This window comes from Neodiprion virginianus, chromosome 2 (assembly GCF_021901495.1).
Source record: "Neodiprion virginianus isolate iyNeoVirg1 chromosome 2, iyNeoVirg1.1, whole genome shotgun sequence".
Lineage (NCBI taxonomy): Eukaryota > Metazoa > Arthropoda > Insecta > Hymenoptera > Diprionidae > Neodiprion > Neodiprion virginianus.
Genome location: NC_060878.1, coordinates 23,564,402 through 23,584,550, shown reverse-complemented (window position 1 = coordinate 23,584,550; position 20,149 = coordinate 23,564,402). Strand labels below are relative to the sequence as shown.

At 34.4% G+C, this 20,149-nt stretch overlaps 3 protein-coding genes across 6 annotated transcripts; 2 read left to right on the top strand and 1 right to left on the bottom strand.

Annotated features, from left to right (window-relative positions):
* Positions 1–863: 863 nt before the first annotated feature.
* LOC124297178 (bladder cancer-associated protein) lies at positions 864–2,757 on the top strand. Its single transcript, XM_046747909.1, has one exon. It carries the CDS (start codon positions 1,351–1,353, stop codon positions 1,591–1,593), a length of 243 nt encoding a protein of 80 aa, XP_046603865.1. The 5' UTR covers positions 864–1,350; the 3' UTR covers positions 1,594–2,757.
* Positions 2,758–7,020: 4,263 nt separating this feature from the next.
* On the top strand, positions 7,021–15,012 carry LOC124297171 (hydroxysteroid dehydrogenase-like protein 2). Its single transcript, XM_046747896.1, has 8 exons — positions 7,021–7,220; positions 8,938–9,101; positions 10,176–10,389; positions 10,482–10,687; positions 10,796–10,993; positions 11,574–11,810; positions 13,057–13,185; positions 13,337–15,012. Exons 1-8 carry the CDS (start codon positions 7,204–7,206, stop codon positions 13,447–13,449), a joined length of 1,278 nt encoding a protein of 425 aa, XP_046603852.1. The 5' UTR covers positions 7,021–7,203; the 3' UTR covers positions 13,450–15,012.
* Positions 14,201–19,664, bottom strand: LOC124297175 (S-adenosylmethionine mitochondrial carrier protein). 4 transcript variants are annotated; one of them, XR_006906542.1, is made up of 7 exons: positions 19,324–19,664; positions 18,828–18,984; positions 18,619–18,728; positions 15,536–15,776; positions 15,304–15,442; positions 14,836–15,123; positions 14,201–14,759 (listed from the first exon to the last, which is right to left on the bottom strand). XR_006906542.1 is itself a non-coding variant. In XM_046747902.1 (6 exons), the coding sequence occupies exons 1-6, from the start codon at positions 19,366–19,368 to the stop codon at positions 14,991–14,993; spliced, it is 825 nt and encodes a 274-aa protein (XP_046603858.1). In that variant the 5' UTR covers positions 19,369–19,664; the 3' UTR covers positions 14,201–14,990. The 4 variants fall into 4 exon arrangements, 2 of the variants coding, with proteins under 2 accessions (XP_046603858.1, XP_046603860.1); XR_006906543.1 differs by having other exon boundaries at positions 14,201–14,706; XM_046747902.1 differs by having other exon boundaries at positions 14,201–15,123.
* Positions 19,665–20,149: the final 485 nt, after the last annotated feature.

The window sequence follows — 20,149 nt, the reverse complement described above, 5'->3', positions numbered from 1 at the left end:
ATACCGACTACATCGTTAGCGATATACATAGATGATAAGGATCGTAGTGAAGTTGAATTAGACGAAAATTCACCGGCTCGGGGAAACTTTTTCTGTCACCAGGCTGCCACCATACTGTATATGCTCTAAGGGGCTTCTGTACCTAGGGATATTTATAATAGCTAGACGGTTCCTTGAACCTTCCGGTTACAAGAATCTCACACTCAGGCTAGATTTTCACATACAGCAAACAGCTGGACGCAGCATGCTCTGATCGGTCAATTTACCAAAATCACCATTTTGTGATGTCTAACTTAGTGATTTTGGTGAAATAACGAATCAGAATATGCTGCATCCAGCTGTTTGCCGCACGTGAAAATCCAGCCTAAGGACTAAAGAGGCGGTAACAGGATGAGTTCTAACATGGACATAGGAATTATACTGGATATGTTCCGATATACACTGCGAGCACTGTAAGGTGTGACGTCAATTTAGTATACTGCGAAGCCGTTCCTTTATACTTAGCTATACTGGTCACTGTTTAAAACGGAACACAGTACAGTATACGGTGATCGACATTTTTTGGCGTTATTTTCATTTCATACATAATATTTGTTTCACACTACAATAAACACAATTTCTTCAAATTTTCCATTTTTGTTTTTAACGGCTGGTATTTTTAAATGACAATATTCAATAATAATAATTATCAATAGTGGAAGCTGTTAAATTTCTGATCGCTGTTGATCACGTGATCAAAGCACTGAGAGCACCTTACCTCGAAAACACCAGTGTTCACAGTAGAAAAATGGCGACGATTTATGACGTCATATATTTCCCTAGGATACTGCGACTGTATACTGTCAGTCTATAACGGAACGAATTTCTCCCCAGTAAGAGCACTGAACAGTGCTCGCAGTGTATATCGGCACATACCTACTATGTCCGTGGGTTCTGCAAGCCAATGTTCGGAGAATAGCTTGAATTCTGTAACTAATTATAATCATTGGAAAGTACAAAAGGTGGGTAAATTTGATACCAGTGCGAGTCTCACCAGATAGGGATTGGAGCAGCCGTGAATAATTTTCGCAACGTGTGATAATTGACAATCGAAAATCGCAATTGTCTCTTACGTATGATGCGGTCATCCACGCGTGGATAGTCTGACTACTACGCAAATGTGAAATCACTTGCCAAAACTAACCTCGTATGTTGTGAAAAATATAACGCGAAAAAAGTGACGATGTAAAACTTCGTTGATGAAACGTATTAAATGTTTATCACTTTCAAAGTGGCTCAACCATCTGACGTTTCTAAACAACGGAAGCAGATTTGTGGTTCAAGGTGAAATCATTGTCCCTGGAAAAAACAATGTATTGCCTACAATGGTTGATTCCTGTTTTACTAATACCAAAACCAGTGAATCCTGCGTTACTTCAGACTCATGTCATGTTCATGATACTGTATTTAATTGGTTTTTTCCTTGAAAGAAAGCCATGCACCATTTGTAGTGTTGTCTTTCTGGCCGCTGTATTCCTAATATGTTATAGCGGTGTAGGTAACTGTCTCTTCTGGAGTGCAAATTGCGACAGTGTCAAGTGTGACTATGGTTAATAGTGAAATTATTGACAACATAGGATTCACCGAAATGTCTCTAGCTTATCTAGAAAGTGCGATTTTATTATTATATGTACATATTGTTATTGTGATTAACGAGAACAGGCAAAGTGGTGTGAGTGTAATTGAATGACGGATTCGAACCTCTAGCATTTCTATGAGCACGCAGCATGAAAAAGTTTGGGAGAACACGAATTTGTATATACTTTTTCTTGCCATGATCTATACCAAGAAGCGGCAATCTTTATATGCTGCATTATTATAAAAAAAGATCTAGTAAATTATTTTCTAAAATTCGTATTTTTTAGAATACTTCATTATTGTTTAAAACAGTCAAAATGAGACCAGTTATTTCCACAAATCAAATCAACAACAGTTCTTACAAAGTCGTCATTTCATCATGGCTTTGTTCCATCAAGAAGTTGTTCGTCAATTAAGCATGGACTGTTATTGTGCATATTATTTGTAAAAATTAATACATTAACGAGTTTTCAATTCATCTGGCAAAAATATCTCTTCGAAATACTTAAAAATTAAAACATTTATAGTTAATTGGTTGGTTGTTATGGATGCTTGTATATTTTCTATATCTCAATGTGAGAAACAATGGATTTCGGATGACCGTATATCCAGTGATCATCAGCCTGTTCTGCATTTGAATGGTTTATAATCGAAAACTGCCGCTGTGAGAAATCAGTCACTCTTCCATGATTCCAGGGGTTGTTCTTGGGATACATATTATTTCTATTTACACATTATTCCACATATATGTTATTCATACAGAAGTATAAATTGTATCATTTATATCAGCATCAAATACTACCTAGAATTGATCACAAAAATGTACACAATACTCGTACCTATAGAACTTTTGAAATTTACCATTAGAACAATAATCATGATGATTAACCAATTCAATCTAAATACAAATGTTGATTCATTGAAGTATTGATTACATTTCATCCGTTCTCCTTTTAAACATTGAATTAATGGTGAGAGGATATAGCTTGAATTTATTTAACTTAATTTTGAGACATATCCTATTGTATTTAGAATAATCAAGGTATAATGTACTCTATGTAAATTTACTCCTACCTGTTTTGTTTGGTTCAAAATAAAGTCTTAGGAGGGCTTCCATCAAAGCCAAAACATCAACAATGAGATAAAAATTTTTAATCTTACTCCAAGAACACCCTCATACAAATATAATGTACAAAAATATTCTGTATTCTTCCGAGTTCGTTTGTTTCTGATTTGACTTATTTATCAATATTTTATTCAATTCTACACTATGTCTTTATTTACAAACAGTTAAAATTTCATTCTGACCTGTAAGTTCCCGTTGGGGCACACGTTTTTATACAAAACTATTTTTGTAAAAAACAGAGTTTGTTAGCTAGCCAGCCAGCATTAGATTTGCATTAAGATAAGAGTGCTCTTTCTTTGCGACCTTGGTACAACTTGTCAGCCACACATTAATGAAATTTCTGATATTTTTGCGTAACAGTACCTTTAGTGTTTTTGTTTCATTCAATTACTTACAAGTTTGTCGTATTGTTTGCAAAATTCACAATCTACTATTACCATTAACGCTGATTATAAAAAAATGTACATAACCAACCGTCGACACGAACGGTCGATGTACCCTATATCTAAGAGGTTTTTTACTAACTGGACTACGATTTTTAGAAATTGTCAGATGGTAGTATTAGATGAGACAATACCTCGTGATTTTTTGCAAATTCTTGAACTTGAACATATGGCAATGCATTTTTCTCTAGATTATTGTATTCTGGAAATCGCTTATTAATCAAAGATATTCGAATTGAATGACTGTGATTTTACAAGGATGAAGTTAGTAATGTGACTATAATGATGCATATTTAGGAAAAATCGTTACTTCGCACCTTTAGGAATATTTGAAATTGAAGTGAAACATCATAAAAAATCAAAGCCGACTCCTTGAAAGTTCTAAGATTGCACAATATGATTTTTCTCTTGATGCTTTGTTACGTTGATGTTACTAACTTCAGCCTCATGTGATTTTCTGCACACTTGCTTATTTAATCCTGACTGTCATTGTATTGATTACATTCAAGTTATTCACAATTTTCACAGGTGATGTGGTTTAAAAAATAAAAAACCATCGTTAGCAATCTCTCAAATTTTACTTGCTAAAATCAAGAAAATGGTTTAATGAATTTGCATGTATCAAGCCTAGGTGATAAACTTGTATCAATTAAATAAGTTATTCAAAATATGCTTGCTAAATTGAAGACTTGGACTTGAAGAATTTAATTATATGTTTTAATATTTTCAGTGAAATAAGTACAATGTAACGGTAACTTAATATTTATATTCACTACAAGGCACAAATCGTCCTCAAATTAATACTGCAAGCTTGAAATGATCAATTACCCGGATAAAATGATCATTTGCTATGCTAACTCGTCCAGCTAAACAACTTTTTATAACCTTGTGAACTTGAAATCTGCAGCATTAATATAATATGTATCTGCAGTTTTCGCAAAACTTCTTCACTGTATACAAGAGTTTTCTTGAGATTTAGTATGAATGATAAATTTGTAAATTAAGTTTGAGAAAATTTGGTTAAAAAAATTGGTATGCTGTAGGTTAGGTACATTTTTATTCAAATAAATGCTTGAAACTTCAGTCCACTAATGCAATATAGATTCACTACCTCTGTTTTGAAAGTACTAGTAAATTAGGTGAATTAATATCACGGTCTTACATACGCCACGGTTGAAGTCAGTACACTACATACAGTTACATGCACTACATTCAAGTTGTATTTCGAATAAACGAAACACGTGTTTTAAATATGACTATTTTACTTTTGATTGATTTCTGATATTATGGATGATGGAATCAATTTCTAGCACACACCCTTATTCGACAACCTATTGCAAAACATTACTACCTGAATCGAGCTGGGTGATAAAGTAACCAAACAAGGATCAGTAGAACTTCTGAGTTTTCCCCCACGTATATTGGTACTACAATATTTTCGCGGCGCACTCTCGAGAAGCAAATTTCCATTTGTTATTATTATTATGATAAACGCTACCCACTTTAGGCCGTGTTCGTAACTTGACGGACAGTAGTGAAAATTCCCTAGGACAGAGTCAGAGCTATCCACGAACTTGGAAGCGCAAAAGAGATGAAAGATTGCTGACAGTACCGCGCGCCTCAGGCCGAGGAGCAAACAAAAAAGAGTATGCGGCGTGCAGCCGGCAGTGTAAACGATGCTCACCCAACACCGTGGGTTGAAAAATTATTAGCTATGGGAGCTTTCCAGCAAGGAGACACAGGGTATGTTCCGATATACACTGCGAGCACTGTTCAGTGCTCTTACTGGGGAGAAATTCGTTCCGTTATGGACGGACAGTATACAGTCGCAGTATCCTAGGGAAATATATGACGTCATAAATCGTCGCCATTTTTCTACTGTGAACACTGGTGCTTTCGAGGTAAGGTGCTCTCAGTGCTTTGATCACGTGATCAACAGCGTTCAGAAATTTAACAGCTTCCACTATTGATAATTATTATTATTGAATATTGTCATTTAAAAATACCAGCCGTTAAAAACAAAAATGGAAAATTTGAATAAATTGTGTTTATTGCAATGTGAAACAAATATTATGTATGAAGTGAAAGTAACGCCAAAAAATGTCGATCACAGTATACTGTACTGCGTTCCGTTTTAAGCAGTAACCAGTATAGTTAACTATAAAGGAACGGCTTCGCAGTATACTAAATTGACGACACACCTTACAGTGCTCGCAGTGTATATCGGAACATACCCACAGTGTGACACTGTGTTACACGGTCGAACACTGTGCCTTGGTGCTTGTTGGAACGCTTTGAGGTTCTTAATTCAGTCACTAGAGTCCGCTCATGCATTATACGAAAAATCTAGGATCATTGAGCGCTCCAGGAAAAAAAAACATTTGTGAAACGCGTGTAGATTATCATTACATTTAATAAGTAAATATAAACAATACCATGCGTTGAAAATAAAATCTCTAACTAAAAAATTGGCAGCAATGAATCCGACACAGTGTCCAACCATGCTCCGCAGCTGTGTCCGACTGTGTCGTTCTGTGTCGTTGTTGGAAAGCACCATGTTCGACACAGTGTCGCTCTGTGTCGCTCTGTGTCGTTGCTGGAAAGCTCCCTATATCTAGAGGGTCAGATCCAATTTTTCGTACGATCATCATGGGAGCTTACCATACACATCTTTTTTATCGTTATCTGCACCGAATTGTTCCCCAGTCAGTGGCATGTCAGCAATTCAGAATTTCTAATAAGTTCCATGATTACGCCCCTTGTCCTTGTATAGATATTCACAGTGTAGAATGCTAGAACCTAGGGCTAGAACCAGTGAAATATAATAATATTGAAACGCGCACCGTGTACAAAAGACCGCGCCGCCAGTCTATCCCCACTATCTATATATATGTGCACCCATAGCTAAGTTAAACAAAGATGGAAATATTCTCCTCGTTAGCGAACGAGAAATGGAGTACTCCCTTGTCTATCTCTTTCATTGCCAATCAAAAACGAGTATCTCAGAAGAACACAATGCACCCAATTTTCTATCTTTCTCGAAGAGACTCTATCAGGCACCGCTGCACCCGCTACGTTATGGCGAGCGTTCCAGTATTCCGATGATTCAGTGGATAGAATGTTTGTCTGTCATCTGTTACCGAAGCCCGATTCTTCCAATGTTAATCGAAGTTTAAAATGAGTCGAAGGAAACGGGCGCGAGTGTATGATTTTCCGTTCCTCAGCCAGGATATGCCATCTCTCTCGCACTATACTCCTGCGCTCTCACTTATTGTTAGCTGATCGCCGTTCAAAGTGAGAGAGACAGGATGTACGCTGGTCAACAGCCTTCAGTCTCTCGAGTCTCCCATTGAGATGCTCCGTCAAGGGATGTCAAGGGATGCGTTTTGATATTAGCTCTAGTGCCGACAGCAATCATTTATCTCTTTTGCGCTGCCGAGTTCGTGCTTAGCTTCGCCTTTTTTCTAGAGAGTTTTTATCGTTGCCAGCTAATTTCGGAACGCAACGCACGTATATAAGCACGATAAGCATTATGGGCTATAAATACCTATATAATCTCAATGCTTTTCTACTAGAAAAAATCATTGATTATTGGTAAGAACCAAGGGATAAATGTTTTAACTTGGTAAATTTATTTCACGTTAAAAAAAAGTATGGTTATGTTGTACGTTATCCGTAATAATGTATGATAATTAGTCCGATAAAACTTGTTACCAACATACGATAATTGCACGATAATTTTGCTCAGCCGAATACAATATTATTCGCCTGGGCATCTGGTAACGTTAATCTTCTTGCCCGTAGGACGTAACGTCCGTGCGTATTATACACCCGTTGAATATGTAATCAAAGATTGTAGTGGACCTTTGGAATTGACATAATCGGAAATTCTAATTAAATACGTATCAAGTATTCAGAGCCGGAGCCGTTGCTTCATTCAACTTGGGTCGAAACAATTGCTAGGAGTAATCGAGAAGTACACATTACATTCTGCCAAAGTTGACAATCTACGAAAAAATGATTACTAATACGGGGTAAGTAGTCAAACTACAACCATTTTCGACCTGTTTATGATTCGAATTACGATTTCGTTGCAATGAAAACTGATGTAGTAAATAACTGTATGTATTCGTCATTTTTATTTGGTAATAAAATAATTTGCAGACCATTTCTGATTTTCGTAGATAACTAAGTATTATAATTACCTTCAAATTTTGTTATATAGATTTCAGAAATTTTTTTTTTACATACATTCCATAAGGTCCATAATTTCAAGGCAATGATTTCATACCACCTTAAACAAAAATATAGTCATGCAACTCGAACTCGGGACATTCACAAACATTTTATTACTATTGTTTGGAATCGTTGAAGTAAATTACTCATTACTTTAGCTTGAGTGTTTGTTACTGGGACTACAATACAAAGTTCAAGTACTAGGCACACTCATTGCATCAGTCGCGTTTTCAATCCAAAAAGACATATTAATATTTCCTAACAGTCTCACGCATAAAACCAGATGAATTAGTACCAGTAGGAGGTACTTTTTAAATTAAGGTCTGAACTGCGGATATTGTGCCACTTATAAAGACTGAATGAATTGATCAAGTTTTAAATTGAATTATGAGTATGTGTTATTCTGTGTCAGTAAATCTTCTACCCACTTGACCTGAAGAATTGTTCAAGAAAAATCTTAATTGTTCCAAGGTGCATTTTTGACCAATAAACTTATGTATTACTGCTGTTCTTACTTCGAAATAATGATCATGCAAACATCAAGATTAGTCAGATTACTTAATCACAATCATTCTGATCCAGTAGGACATCTTTTAAAGTGGTTATTTATAAATTGCTTGTTTATTAGATTAGATAAGCATTTAAAACATCTCGATAGACTCTAACTAATTTCTAACGAGCTGTTGCACATTTGCCTTTGATTTATTAATCGTATTGGCGTATACAAGGTGACTTTCATTATAATTTCTTATCTGCTTAGTAAACACTGAAAAACAAAACAATGACAAACATTTGTGTTGCAAAATGGAGCATTGCAGTCTCTTAATGTTTTATTCAACATTGGAACATAAATAGACTTATACTATGTTGGAGATTTAAAACATTCGAATCTCTTTACACTCATACCTCGGTACACTTTCAAAATTTTTAATATAGAAACACGATAACAGAGCTCATTCTTGATTTCCTAATATCTTTTACTAAAATTTCGTGCGCTACAAAGTTCCCTATTCATTGATCAGCAGCTTTAGCTTTGAACGATGACATAAAAAAAATTTCTAATTCGAACAACAATAGATCTACTTCCTTGGTTAAGACTTTTAATCTGAACTTTTTCATGATTGTGAGTATATCGCAAAGTAAGTCAATTGTTACATTAAAAATGAATTGTGAAGGATGTAATATTCCGGAGACAGGATTTGCCGATAATAACACCGTTAGGTTCCACTTTATTCGTATATTTATTTTGACTTATACAAGTTTGACGGTCACAACTAGACTAAGGCCCAAATAGTGTTACTGTACAGTATGTATGTTAGTTTTGATCACAACAGGTGGCATTGTGTCTTGGCCTTGGTTATTGCATAAGAATTCACTCTAGAATTGTCTAATTATTTTGAAGGGCCGAACCGCTCCTGTTGATAAAAACAAACTTCTACAGTATAGCTAAATTTTTCCTACCATATGTCATGTATATATTGTACGTCATACATGAATCTTGCCTACTTTTCAAAGGAAACTCGCTGGGCGTACGATTTTTATCACGGGAGCATCGCGAGGCATTGGAAAACAAATTGCTCTGAAGGCAGCTCGAGATGGTGCCAATATTGTTGTTGCTGCAAAAACTGCTGATCCTCATCCAAAATTACCTGGAACCATTTATAGTGCTGCCAAAGAAAGTAAATATGTAATGTAAAAAGTATGTGCGTAAGAGATTTAATTTATAACACATACGAGTATACAATATCTTAATATATATAAATCTCGTGTCACGATGTTTGTCCTCAATGGACTCCTAAACCACTTAACCGATTATAATAAAATACGCACACCATGTGCAGTTCGATCCAACTTGAGAGATAGGATAGTTTAAATCTCAAATTATAGTCGCAATTTTAATTTATTGCTAATTATTTGTCTGTTATTATTCGACAGTCACAATTATCTGTTAACTCCAAATGATTCTAACAGATGTCGATACCTTTCGACTGGGTTGAGTAAGTAATCAATAGATGGCGCTGCTATGGTAAATCTACGAACGTGTCATATGAGCTACACTAGCAACCCATCCCGGCTTCGCACGGGCATATAATAATATAATAAAAGAAAATACACAATGTTTACAGTGAGTTTCTAGAAAAATAACATTTATATTATTACTTAATATTATTATATGCCCGTGCGAAGCCGGGATGGGCTGCTAGTATAATATATATAATGGTCATTTATTCGTTACCAAAGGGAAGACGCGGGTAAGGGAGAGCCGCTCAAGCAGGCGACAAGCAAAGTGATATAGTGTCAGTTGCATTATTACTAAATTATTACTTAAGCTTTAGGACTTGTCACGAATAGAATATCATTTGAATTATCTTTTTTCAATTAGTATACATTATATCGCTGCTACTTGTCGATAATTTAGCTCAAATTTTTTATTCTGTATTTTATTCATTCAGATTGTAGAACTAACCTGTAAAAAGTTTCCTAAGTGTATACAACCGTATTTACTTCAACTTTGTGATAATGAAATATAAAATTCTGCATTATAGGATTTCCATTTGTTCCTCTTTGTTGTTACATCTTCTTATCATCACTTTCATAATGTGTTTTTACTATATATGTATTTTATTGAGAATGTTCGACATTTTTCCTCTAGAACTAACTGCTATAATAATTAAATTATTGTATTTTTACAGGAACAGTAGTAATTCAATGCTTGTAGACAGTACTAATATTTGAATAATTCAACTTTCCAGTCGAAGCTGCAGGTGGCAAAGCATTGCCGTGTGTAGTAGACGTCAGGGATGAAACACAGGTCATTTCGGCAGTAGAGAATGCAGTAAAAAAATTTGGTGGAATAGACGCTCTCATTAATAATGCCAGTGCTATTTCTCTGACGAGGACTTTGGACACAGATATGAAGCGATATGATTTAATGCACAACATCAATACAAGAGGAACATTTCTCGTGTAAGACTTGAATTCATTTGAATCAGATTTCAGATTTTTCGTTTATTGGATTCAAATTACAATAAAATGACAGTTTCATTTGTATAATTCAGATCTAAAATATGTCTTCCATATTTATTGAAGAGCCCAAATCCACATATTGTTAATATAAGCCCTCCACTTAACTTGGCGCCTCATTGGTTTGCTCCTCATGTTGCTTACACCATGGCCAAGTACGGTATGTCGATGTGCGTTCTTGGTATGGCGGAGGAATTCAAAGAAAATGGAGTTGCAGTAAATGCAGTATGGCCTAAGACAGGTACTTTCAAAATACAATTAATTGCAATTTGAGTTTTAGATTGATACGTGAAAAATTGCGAGCCAAATAACAGTTATTCATTTGTATAACTAATTCTCTTTATTTTAGCTATACATACTGCAGCTATTGAAATGCTGACTGGCCCGGATTCTAGTAATCACAGTCGAAAACCAGAAATTGTTGCCGACACTGTCTACAGTCTACTCTGCAGAGATTCACGGTCTGTAACAGGACAATTCTTTGTAGATGAAGATTATCTTAGAAATGAAGGTGTCACAGACTTCACACAATATGCGTGTAACCCAGGTGATTATACCTTTCTGATGAATATTATTTTTTACTGAATGTATGGTCTGAGAGTGCTCAAAAAATACATCTAAAACTTTTTCCATCTAATATTGTTAAACGTGTGGGATTACTAGGAGCAACTTGTGTTACAAAATTGTGAAACTGAATCAGTTCAGTAAAAGTTATCGAATTTAATAATTTTACACAATGCACAGCTGTTTTACCATAATGAAACTGCAGTTGTAATAGCAAGAATCATGCAACTAATATGAAAGCATACAATATTTCATAGCTTCTGCACTCAAATGTCAATTTTGCCGTTTCAATAAGTGAAATGAATTTAGCAATATAAACAATATGTAAACATTTATTGGTGCAACATTATACATTGTTTTTCTTTTCCTGACATATATGATATAATGAATTTGACGAGCAGCTTTCATCATATTTCAATTCTGGTTAAAATTAATGAAATGTAGATATAAATGAGTGGTGCGCAACCTTGTTTCTTTGTTATTTTAATTTAACATATGGAGGAAAATAGTGTATCATATAAATAGTTATCTTCGTTTCATGTTATGCTATTTGACATTTTCAGAATACAAGGACAAGCTGATGCCAGATTTCTTCTTAGACATTGATCCAGTCACAATCTTAGGAACTTTTGCAAAAGGAGGCGCAACCAAAGCACTGAATGACCAAGCTGCCAGTAAAGATACCAAGGTGACTGACTCAGGCGGCGATAAAGTGCAGGAGATATTTACAGTTATACAAGCTAACCTTAGCAGTGAGCTAGTAAACAAGACTGGAGCAATTTTTCAATTTAACGTCAAAGGTAGACCGAAGTCAATTTTTCCATATAAACTTTTTTTTCTCATTAAAATATTATCCTTTGATGTAACGAATTCAAAGACTTAAAATTAACACTGTAAAAGCTACCCTATTGCTATCTTTTTACTGGCATCTTAAACCATCGCTCAATAAGGACGTACCGTTCCTATGGATTGGTCAAAATAGTGTCGATACCAAAAATTATAATACAAAGATTTAATAGTATAATTGATGGTAGAGAGAAATTCGATTGGAACAACATCCATTCAGGATAAAAAAAAATGATATCGAAAGTTTCTACTCATAGTGCCTAATTATTTGTAACTTTATATTAAATTTAGCATTTTACAATTTCAAGGCTACATATTTATTGTTTGTCCAATTTTGATAAATCATTAGCTCATCACATAGTTCATTTTGTTCGCAACCCGTTTCCCATATAAACCGTCGAATAACGACATCATTATTCAACTGATCAGTTAATAAAAAGAAAATGGTGCAGTTCAAAGTGATGGGTTACAAATAATGAATATATGCTTTAGTGGAAAAACTCAGATGATTTACAAGGAATTCGTCTGTAATTATATGAGCTATTATTCATTAAAATCAGACAAATGAAAGCCATTCATCGCTAAAAAAAACCGTTTAATAATGTCACTTTCGGAAAGTTGTAAATAATTGAGATCTATGATTTGCAGTATACGGTTCGTAAAAATGGTTTTGTGTTCTCAGGAAATGCTTTCAAATTGAACATAACATGACTAACTTCAGTAACACTTTCTAAATCTTTATATCGTAATTACTGAAATATTCCCAACCATATTTCATGGATAAAATAGGCTGTATCCATCTCAAATGATGCAGGCTAGGGGGTCATATTCCATAATTGCTCATAACTGAAGTATTTTCTTTCGCGTCCAAATTAAGCGGACACGTATATTTTATTATAGCCCAAATAAATTTTTCTCCGGTAGCCTGCATGATTTGAGATTGATTCAGCCAATATAGTATTATTTTAAATACCATTTGACATGTGTATCTGAGACTGCGTTCAATAATTGTTTTTCCAACATACTTGTGAAGGTAAACTCGTGCATAAGCAAAGTACTAGTTCCCGGACTTACAAGTAGCGCTAAAAACGTTAATTCATATACAAACCCATACGGTAATTGGGTTTTTGCAAACTCCTCAGTTTCAAAGGTTGAAAAGTCCCGTCATGTTTAATTCATTTTTTTCTTTCTGTTTAACAGGAGACGAAGCTAGCACATGGTTCATAGATCTGAAAAATGGTAAAGGCACAGCTGGCAAAGGTGAGCCTGGGCAACCAGCTGACGCTACACTAACTATGGACTCGAAAAACTTTTTTGCAATGTTTGGTGGTAAGTAATTCAACACCTAGTTGATTGCAATTGAAATACACGTTAATTTTTATTCACAATTAACCAAGCACCTAGATTTTCGTTGAATGCATCCTATGTCCGAATGATAATATATCAGAATTGTAAACTGAATGCAACTTTTCTATGGTAGGTAAACTGAAACCTGCAACAGCTTTTATGACCGGTAAGTTGAAGATTACTGGTAGTCTTCAGAAAGCAATGAAATTGGAAACTTTGATGAATAGATTAAAATCAAAGCTTTGAACGGAAAGAAAATGTTAATTGATTTTCATCATTATAGAAGAGGTGAACTGCCTAAATTTTTTTTCACCAAATGATCACCTGTAATTTGTGCGCGTGATCTCACAATTTATTTCCAAATAAAGTCAAGTAATGAGAGGATAAATCATGATTCATACAAATAAAAATGAATTCGAAAAGTAAAAAATAATAAAATAATAAAAAAATTCGAAAGTAAAGAATATAATCTATAATTAGATAAAGAAAGTGAAACGAAAAAGTTTTTATATAAACAAATAAGCAAGGATTTAATTAAAAATATTTTAAATCATATCCTATAGAAATATGTATACATGATATATTTTTTTACACATCAACTGGAGTAAATTTATATATTTACAATCAATAAAGCATTATGTTGTGTTTGTTTTTTTACATATGCAGGGTGATTTGTTTTTGACGGCCTACACTGACTGTAACAATTTAATTGTCATTTGATGAATTATTTATTTCACGATGATGACGGGTAAAAACATTAAACAAATTGCGTCAATTATTTATCAAAAGAATGCTGCACAACTTAACAGACTATTCAACTTGCTATATATATTATATAATATATATATAAAGATTTTCATGAGCTGGCATAAATCATTATATCATATTCATTCGTCATACAATCATTCATATAAAATGCACCAATTGGCCTAGTACGGTTGATTTTATTAATTGGCTTTAGTTCTATGAAATTCAAATTCTATTTTTTCGAGGACTCTAATTTAACTAAATGGGTGAAACTAAGTTTAATAGAGTTTTCGAAGAAAAAATAATAAGCATACCATTAAACAAATCTTATATTATTATGCACTGAACTTAACTAAAGTGGCAACGAAGATTAACAGACAATAGCATAATCTATCTACAATTTGTTACCGTCGATGTCATTCGTTGATGAGCAATGTCCACAGGTCACGACGATCTGTGTTTATATGTGATAAACATTTCCAGAGGGTTCGATGAACAGTAGATCATTTTCAATTGTATTTAAAATTCATATTTAAATTTCGTTATGTCGACGATCAAATTAAGTTCAATTCAATAGTAATAAATAAGTAAATGGAAAATTTGTGTACAACTCTATGAGGAATATATAATGTAATCAACACCAAAGCGTCTCTGGTCAAAGTGAATTGCTTCTCTTACCTGGCTGGTCTACATTGCCGCCTCAACCCAACATCTAATTTGACGCAGCGATATTTGAATTTCACAATTGGGTCAATCCTGAGCAATTTATTTCCTGATTAATATAAATCAAAGTTGGTAATTGACAAAAGCTGCAATTTTCCCATAAGCCTCACAATAAAGTTTGTCTTGGTAAATCGTGTGTTGAGGGTATATATTATAATATACCTGATTTACTGAGAGTAGCGTGGATGTTCAACAAAATTGTATGGACAAAGGCATGGATGTTTCAGCGACGTGATTCTATGCATTCCCAAGAAATGTACAGAGGTGCTTCAATGTCACCGCATAATTTTTACCATCAACCGTGTTTACAAGTTAAATTATAGATTAGGTACTCTGGTTTTCGTTGAAAATAATTTTCCCATTATAACTTTTGTCTCTTCATAAATACCAAAGAATATGAAACCGCCAGCAGTTATCCAAACGACGCGTGGCGAAATACCAGCGAATAGCCTGAAATTTTTATCCAGAATTAGTATACAGTTGTTACCTTACACAAATAGTGGGGAATACACTTAAAAATAAAAGAATTTATTTGCAAGGAGTAAGCTAATATCGAACATTTGAATCTCATTAATATTTTCCGCACTTGTCACATTTCCTTATATTCAGGCAATAATAATTCATGATTACCCTTGCACTCCTTTTTCTCTGTACAATGCCCTAAGGACAAAGAAAATTTTCAACTCAGAACTACCAACTGTTACACTGGAAAGCATTATTCTAGTTTTTGCTACATCCAGTGGTGTAGTTACTGCTGCTGAGATGCCACCTAGAAATATAATTCGTTTTAATCCGGGAACATTTCATATGAAACAAATGAGGGGGGGATGTAATAATTTTCCACATTCAAAGGAGTATGTACCTGCAACCGCACCACATACGGCTCCCTCCCATGGTTTTAATTCCCTATCGACTTTGTGGCTCCAACTGTGTTTGAAATATTCCCACAGTGGAAATTGTAACAGGCTAAATGGAGTATCCCTCAAAACTGTACTCCAGTAGCCACGATACAGTAACTTTATACCAAGACGTTCTTTGCCAGATAGCAGAGCTTGATTCCTTTGTTTCACTACTTCAACTGGTACTCTTATTAAACAGGCTACCTGTAGTTTTATGGAATTTAACTATAAACGTGTTATGACTTTATATGATGTCATCTAATTAGTGGCTTGATCAATTACGATAAAAGAAAGTTAGTGAATAAAGGAAAGACAAAAAATGTAACCAATCTCACTGTTCAAAATCTATGAGAAGGCACAAAAAGGAGGAAATTGAATTCATGTTAGTAGTGCTTTACTTTATTCTTTGCTATGCCCTAACACATCAATAACAGATGATGTAATTGAATTTTGTGATTATGCGGCATTCCAGACCAACTGGAACTATATCTGATACGTTCACAATTTTTGATTTTGTTCAAAAGTTTTTATGCAACTGTCCTAACTCTAAAATAGTAACCGGAATTTGTTCAGAATTTTTGTACACCCCGTAAATTATTTATAAATTAATTAATTTCAATTTATTGATTGCGTTGTAAAATACATTATATCATACATATATAGGCGTGTCTACTACCCCCAGTAATTAGTAGTGAATAATTAGCAATATAAAATGTGGCATTGCCGCACAGCAGCCCACCCATTGGTAAGTATGAAGATTGCATAAGTGCTGCAAGCACTTATCTGCAACCCCTTTATAACCCAAACTACCATAAGAGTTTAGATACTAGACAGTTATTGAACAAACATTATTAACTAAATATAAAAAAGTAAAATAGTAAGAAAAGAGTTCTCTATCACATCTCATATAATCCATCACGTCTGTCAGATAAAGATTATTACCACTCTTATTGATATAGATATAGATATAGGTAACTGTTGATCTAGATAATAATATTGCCACTTATATTACTACATTATTATTCTCAGTGTCAAACCGGAAATGTTTCTACCACTACTTTCAGTACATTATTCCGTACGTTTTTGTTAGAATTCAATATTGATTCTCGCTGGTCTATTGTCATGCTGTTCATTATCCTCACCATAATGTATCCATACGAGTGCTGGCCTATACTTTGTTTGCACCGGTTCTCCGTTATATTTCTATTTGCTGCAATCCTCATACTTCTGCTGCGGATTACCGGGCATTTAGTTATCCCTGACACTGCTCAATCGTACTGAAGCAAAATTTCTGCCCCACGTTCATTTGATTTCTTTTTGTACAGTACATCTGTGGGGTACAGTCTATCCTTTCATAACTGTTATAATCCAACATAACTGTTATAATACAATTTTGAATAGACTGCAGCTTGTTTAGGACGTTATCCCTAGCACCTTCCAACCCGACAACCCCATACGAAAGTGTAGATTCAACGAGAGCGTATTATATTTGATATAATTATTTTGTATTTAGTATCTGTCGTAAACATGCTCAACATGGGAATTGCGTGAAAAGTGTTGGTTGATAACATTCCAAGGTATTTCGTTGAAACAGTGTTTGCCAGAGCAAAGCGGAGCAGTTACATACCCCCTGTCATATTGTTCTAGCTAATTCAGCAGCACGTCAGTGAAGTGTGTTGAACGCTTTGGCAAGGTCAACAAGTACAACAATTGCTCTCTTTCTCAAATTAAGCATTCCATATACACTGTCCGCGAGGTTAGCTGTGTCTGAACTGGTACATGTACCTTTGCGAAATCCATATTGGGCGTTGTTTAGTGCTCCTATATATTCTAGATAACTCATTAATCTCTTTGCTAGCCATTTTTCGAAAATTTTGGAAAGAATAGGCAATAACGATATCGATCTGTAGTTGGCTAAAAATCACATTCTTTGCCAGCTTTGTGAATTGGAACAACTCCCGCTTTAAACTGCTTTGGGCAAACGCCTGTACAGAAATATTGATGAATTACATATGCTATTGAAGCACTCTTCTGAACTCTCGTTATCCATGTCTTTCGCCATCTTGCTTCATATCGACAACGATTTTAAAAACGGCCATCTTTGAAATTTTCAAAATTTCTATTTTTTATTCTAAACATTTCAAGACCAGTCCATGATGGAACGATTTTTTCTGTATATTTTGCTAGCATTTTCAATTTCTTTGGTCAACTAAAACATATTAAACGGTCTGATAATTCCCAAAAACATGTATTTTTCACTCCAATCATTTCTAGACTGGTTCAATCATGGAACAATGTGAAAAAACAATTTTTGACTACTTCTATCTTGCTCTACGATGGAACCGGTTTAGAAATGTTCGAAGTGAAACGTTTTGTCAAATTTTAGCAAATTTTTATATTTTTTTAGCAATTTTTAGTTCATCAAAAATCAACAATGCTAATAAAAAATAGAGAAAAAAAATCGTTCCATCATGGGACCGGTGTTGAAATGTTTGGGATAGAAAATACAATTTTTAAGAATTGTTTCAGCATTTCAAATATGGTCTTTTCTAAAATAGCTTTAAATATTTATAAATAATTGACTGGTAGAATAAAAATTATGAAAAAATTCAGCGTGCCGTTTTACAGTTGAGACAATAAAAATTTTTGAATAAAACCAGAAATGAAGAGGGTTAGACGTTGGTTGAGTGATTAGAATTCTCCTTACATATTTTGTGCTATTGATGTTTCAAACTTTGACCTTGCGTTTAATTGGTCTCAACAAAATAGTATTCCAAATTGACTACGTTGTCCCTTTTCACAGAACATAAAATCATGTGAAATTTTTTAAGCAATTCTAGTGAGGTTTAAAAAAAAAGCGTTTTTCAATTATTTGGTAATTCATGTAATATTATGAAGTTATTTTCTGTTTTTTTCTTTTTGTTCTGCTAATGCTTGACTATTGTTCATTGATGCAAGTGGTATAGAATCATTTGTATCCTGTTGGGAAATTTTTATCCTATCGGGAAATTTGTTTCCAATGGAAAGCCTTATTTACTGTCCTTACCATTTCACTGAAAGTGGCACCTCCCATGTAAATGAGAAAGTGATGCCTCTCATCAACTTTTGGTTTTAGGAATATTTTGACACTATCATAAGTCACAAAAAACAATGCAGCTGAAATATTTAATGATTAATCACTTACTGTAGTAACATTTTGTAATGGGCTTTGTAATAACCAACTTAAAATGTAATATAAGTCATTTAGGTAACTACCGGTTGGTGCTGAGCCAAGTATAACTGGTTTGATTCCATGATACAATCCCGTAAAACCACCTGATTGCAGGAATCCCCTCTGACTCTGCAGCCGAGTTTTTAAAGTATCTAGCGGGAATAACGCAACATCTACAAAAGTTCCTGCAGCACCGCCAGACTATAAGTAAGATGATGAAATATTAAGGAATTATTGAATGCTAAAATAGACAATTCAATAATAAAGGATGCCAAGGTAATGTAGGAAAAGTTTGCAGATCTCAGCAATGGTTAAATGGTATTGAACATAACACCAGATCTTACTGAATATTGTTGTCGATGCTATTAGAGAATGGTATGAAAAATTTGTGTGAAAAATTAAGTACAGTGATAAATGTGGTTATGAGCATCATATGTGCTTTCATGAGTGATTCTACAGTTCACGGAAGAGCAACAAACCCGGGTAATGTTGCTGATAACTAAATTCGACTGCACCTACGTAAATATATTGAACACTTACTACGAGCGAGGTAAGAAATGAGTTCTTGGAATTGGGAACCGTCATGTTTAGGCGAGGTAGCCGAACGGTAAGTCTCGGTATTCGTAACCAAATTCGCAACTATTAATCACTTAGGTTATGTCAGAGTGGAGGTGCCGGTTCATAAGTGCAAAGACGGTCGTGCCATCGTGAGCACTAAATCGATTTTCGATTAAATGGAATTTTGTTTTCCCGATTAATCGAGTGTAACCGATTACTTTTCAAACTCCATGAATCGACCGACTCGATTATTTTGCTTCATAGTTGTGACGTCGGAACGGCACCTAGTGGAAATTTCCAGATGTTAGACACCGAATCGTTTACACAGTTACAGTTAGACTCATGTAACATCCGACCGGAACGTCCGTATGTTTTATCGACTATTATTACTGCATGTTACTTTTACGAACTAACCAAACTCGAAGTACGAGAATCTTGAAACCATAAGAAATTAAAACAACCGTCTAACTATTTGGAATATCCCTAGATGGAAATAACTATGACATTCACTAACCGAAGCTTAAAAACCATGTTACGAAATCTTCGCACTACAAAGAGCTATAATATTATTATACGTTATTATATATCACTATCATATTAACACCATAATTAACTAACACGATTATATCCAATTATTATATAGCACTCGACAATGCCATTTGTGCAGTCGGAGCTGAGAGCTATACTATAAGCAACTTACGCTATAACATATAGCCTGGAGTATAGAAGACTGTAAAACCATAGATAAATGTATAACCAATATAATGTAAAGATAGCACTGCTGCAATAATCCATAAAACCAGAGACT

Coding starts and splice junctions, on each gene's coding strand:
- LOC124297178 (XM_046747909.1), top strand. CDS start 1,351: ATGTATTGCCTACAATGGTTGATTCCTGTTTTACTAATACCAAAACCA.
- LOC124297175 (XM_046747902.1), bottom strand. CDS start 19,368: ATGACGGTTCCCAATTCCAAGAACTCATTTCTTACCTCGCTCGTA. Junction 15,777..18,618: donor GTGCCACTTTCAGTGAAATG/GTAAGGACAGTA, acceptor ATAAAACTACAG/GTAGCCTGTTTAATAAGAGT. Junction 15,124..15,303: donor AGAGAAAAAGGAGTGCAAGG/GTAATCATGAAT, acceptor TAAAAATTTCAG/GCTATTCGCTGGTATTTCGC.
- LOC124297171 (XM_046747896.1), top strand. Junction 10,390..10,481: donor ACAAGAGGAACATTTCTCGT/GTAAGACTTGAA, acceptor TGTATAATTCAG/ATCTAAAATATGTCTTCCAT. Junction 10,994..11,573: donor ACAATATGCGTGTAACCCAG/GTGATTATACCT, acceptor TGACATTTTCAG/AATACAAGGACAAGCTGATG.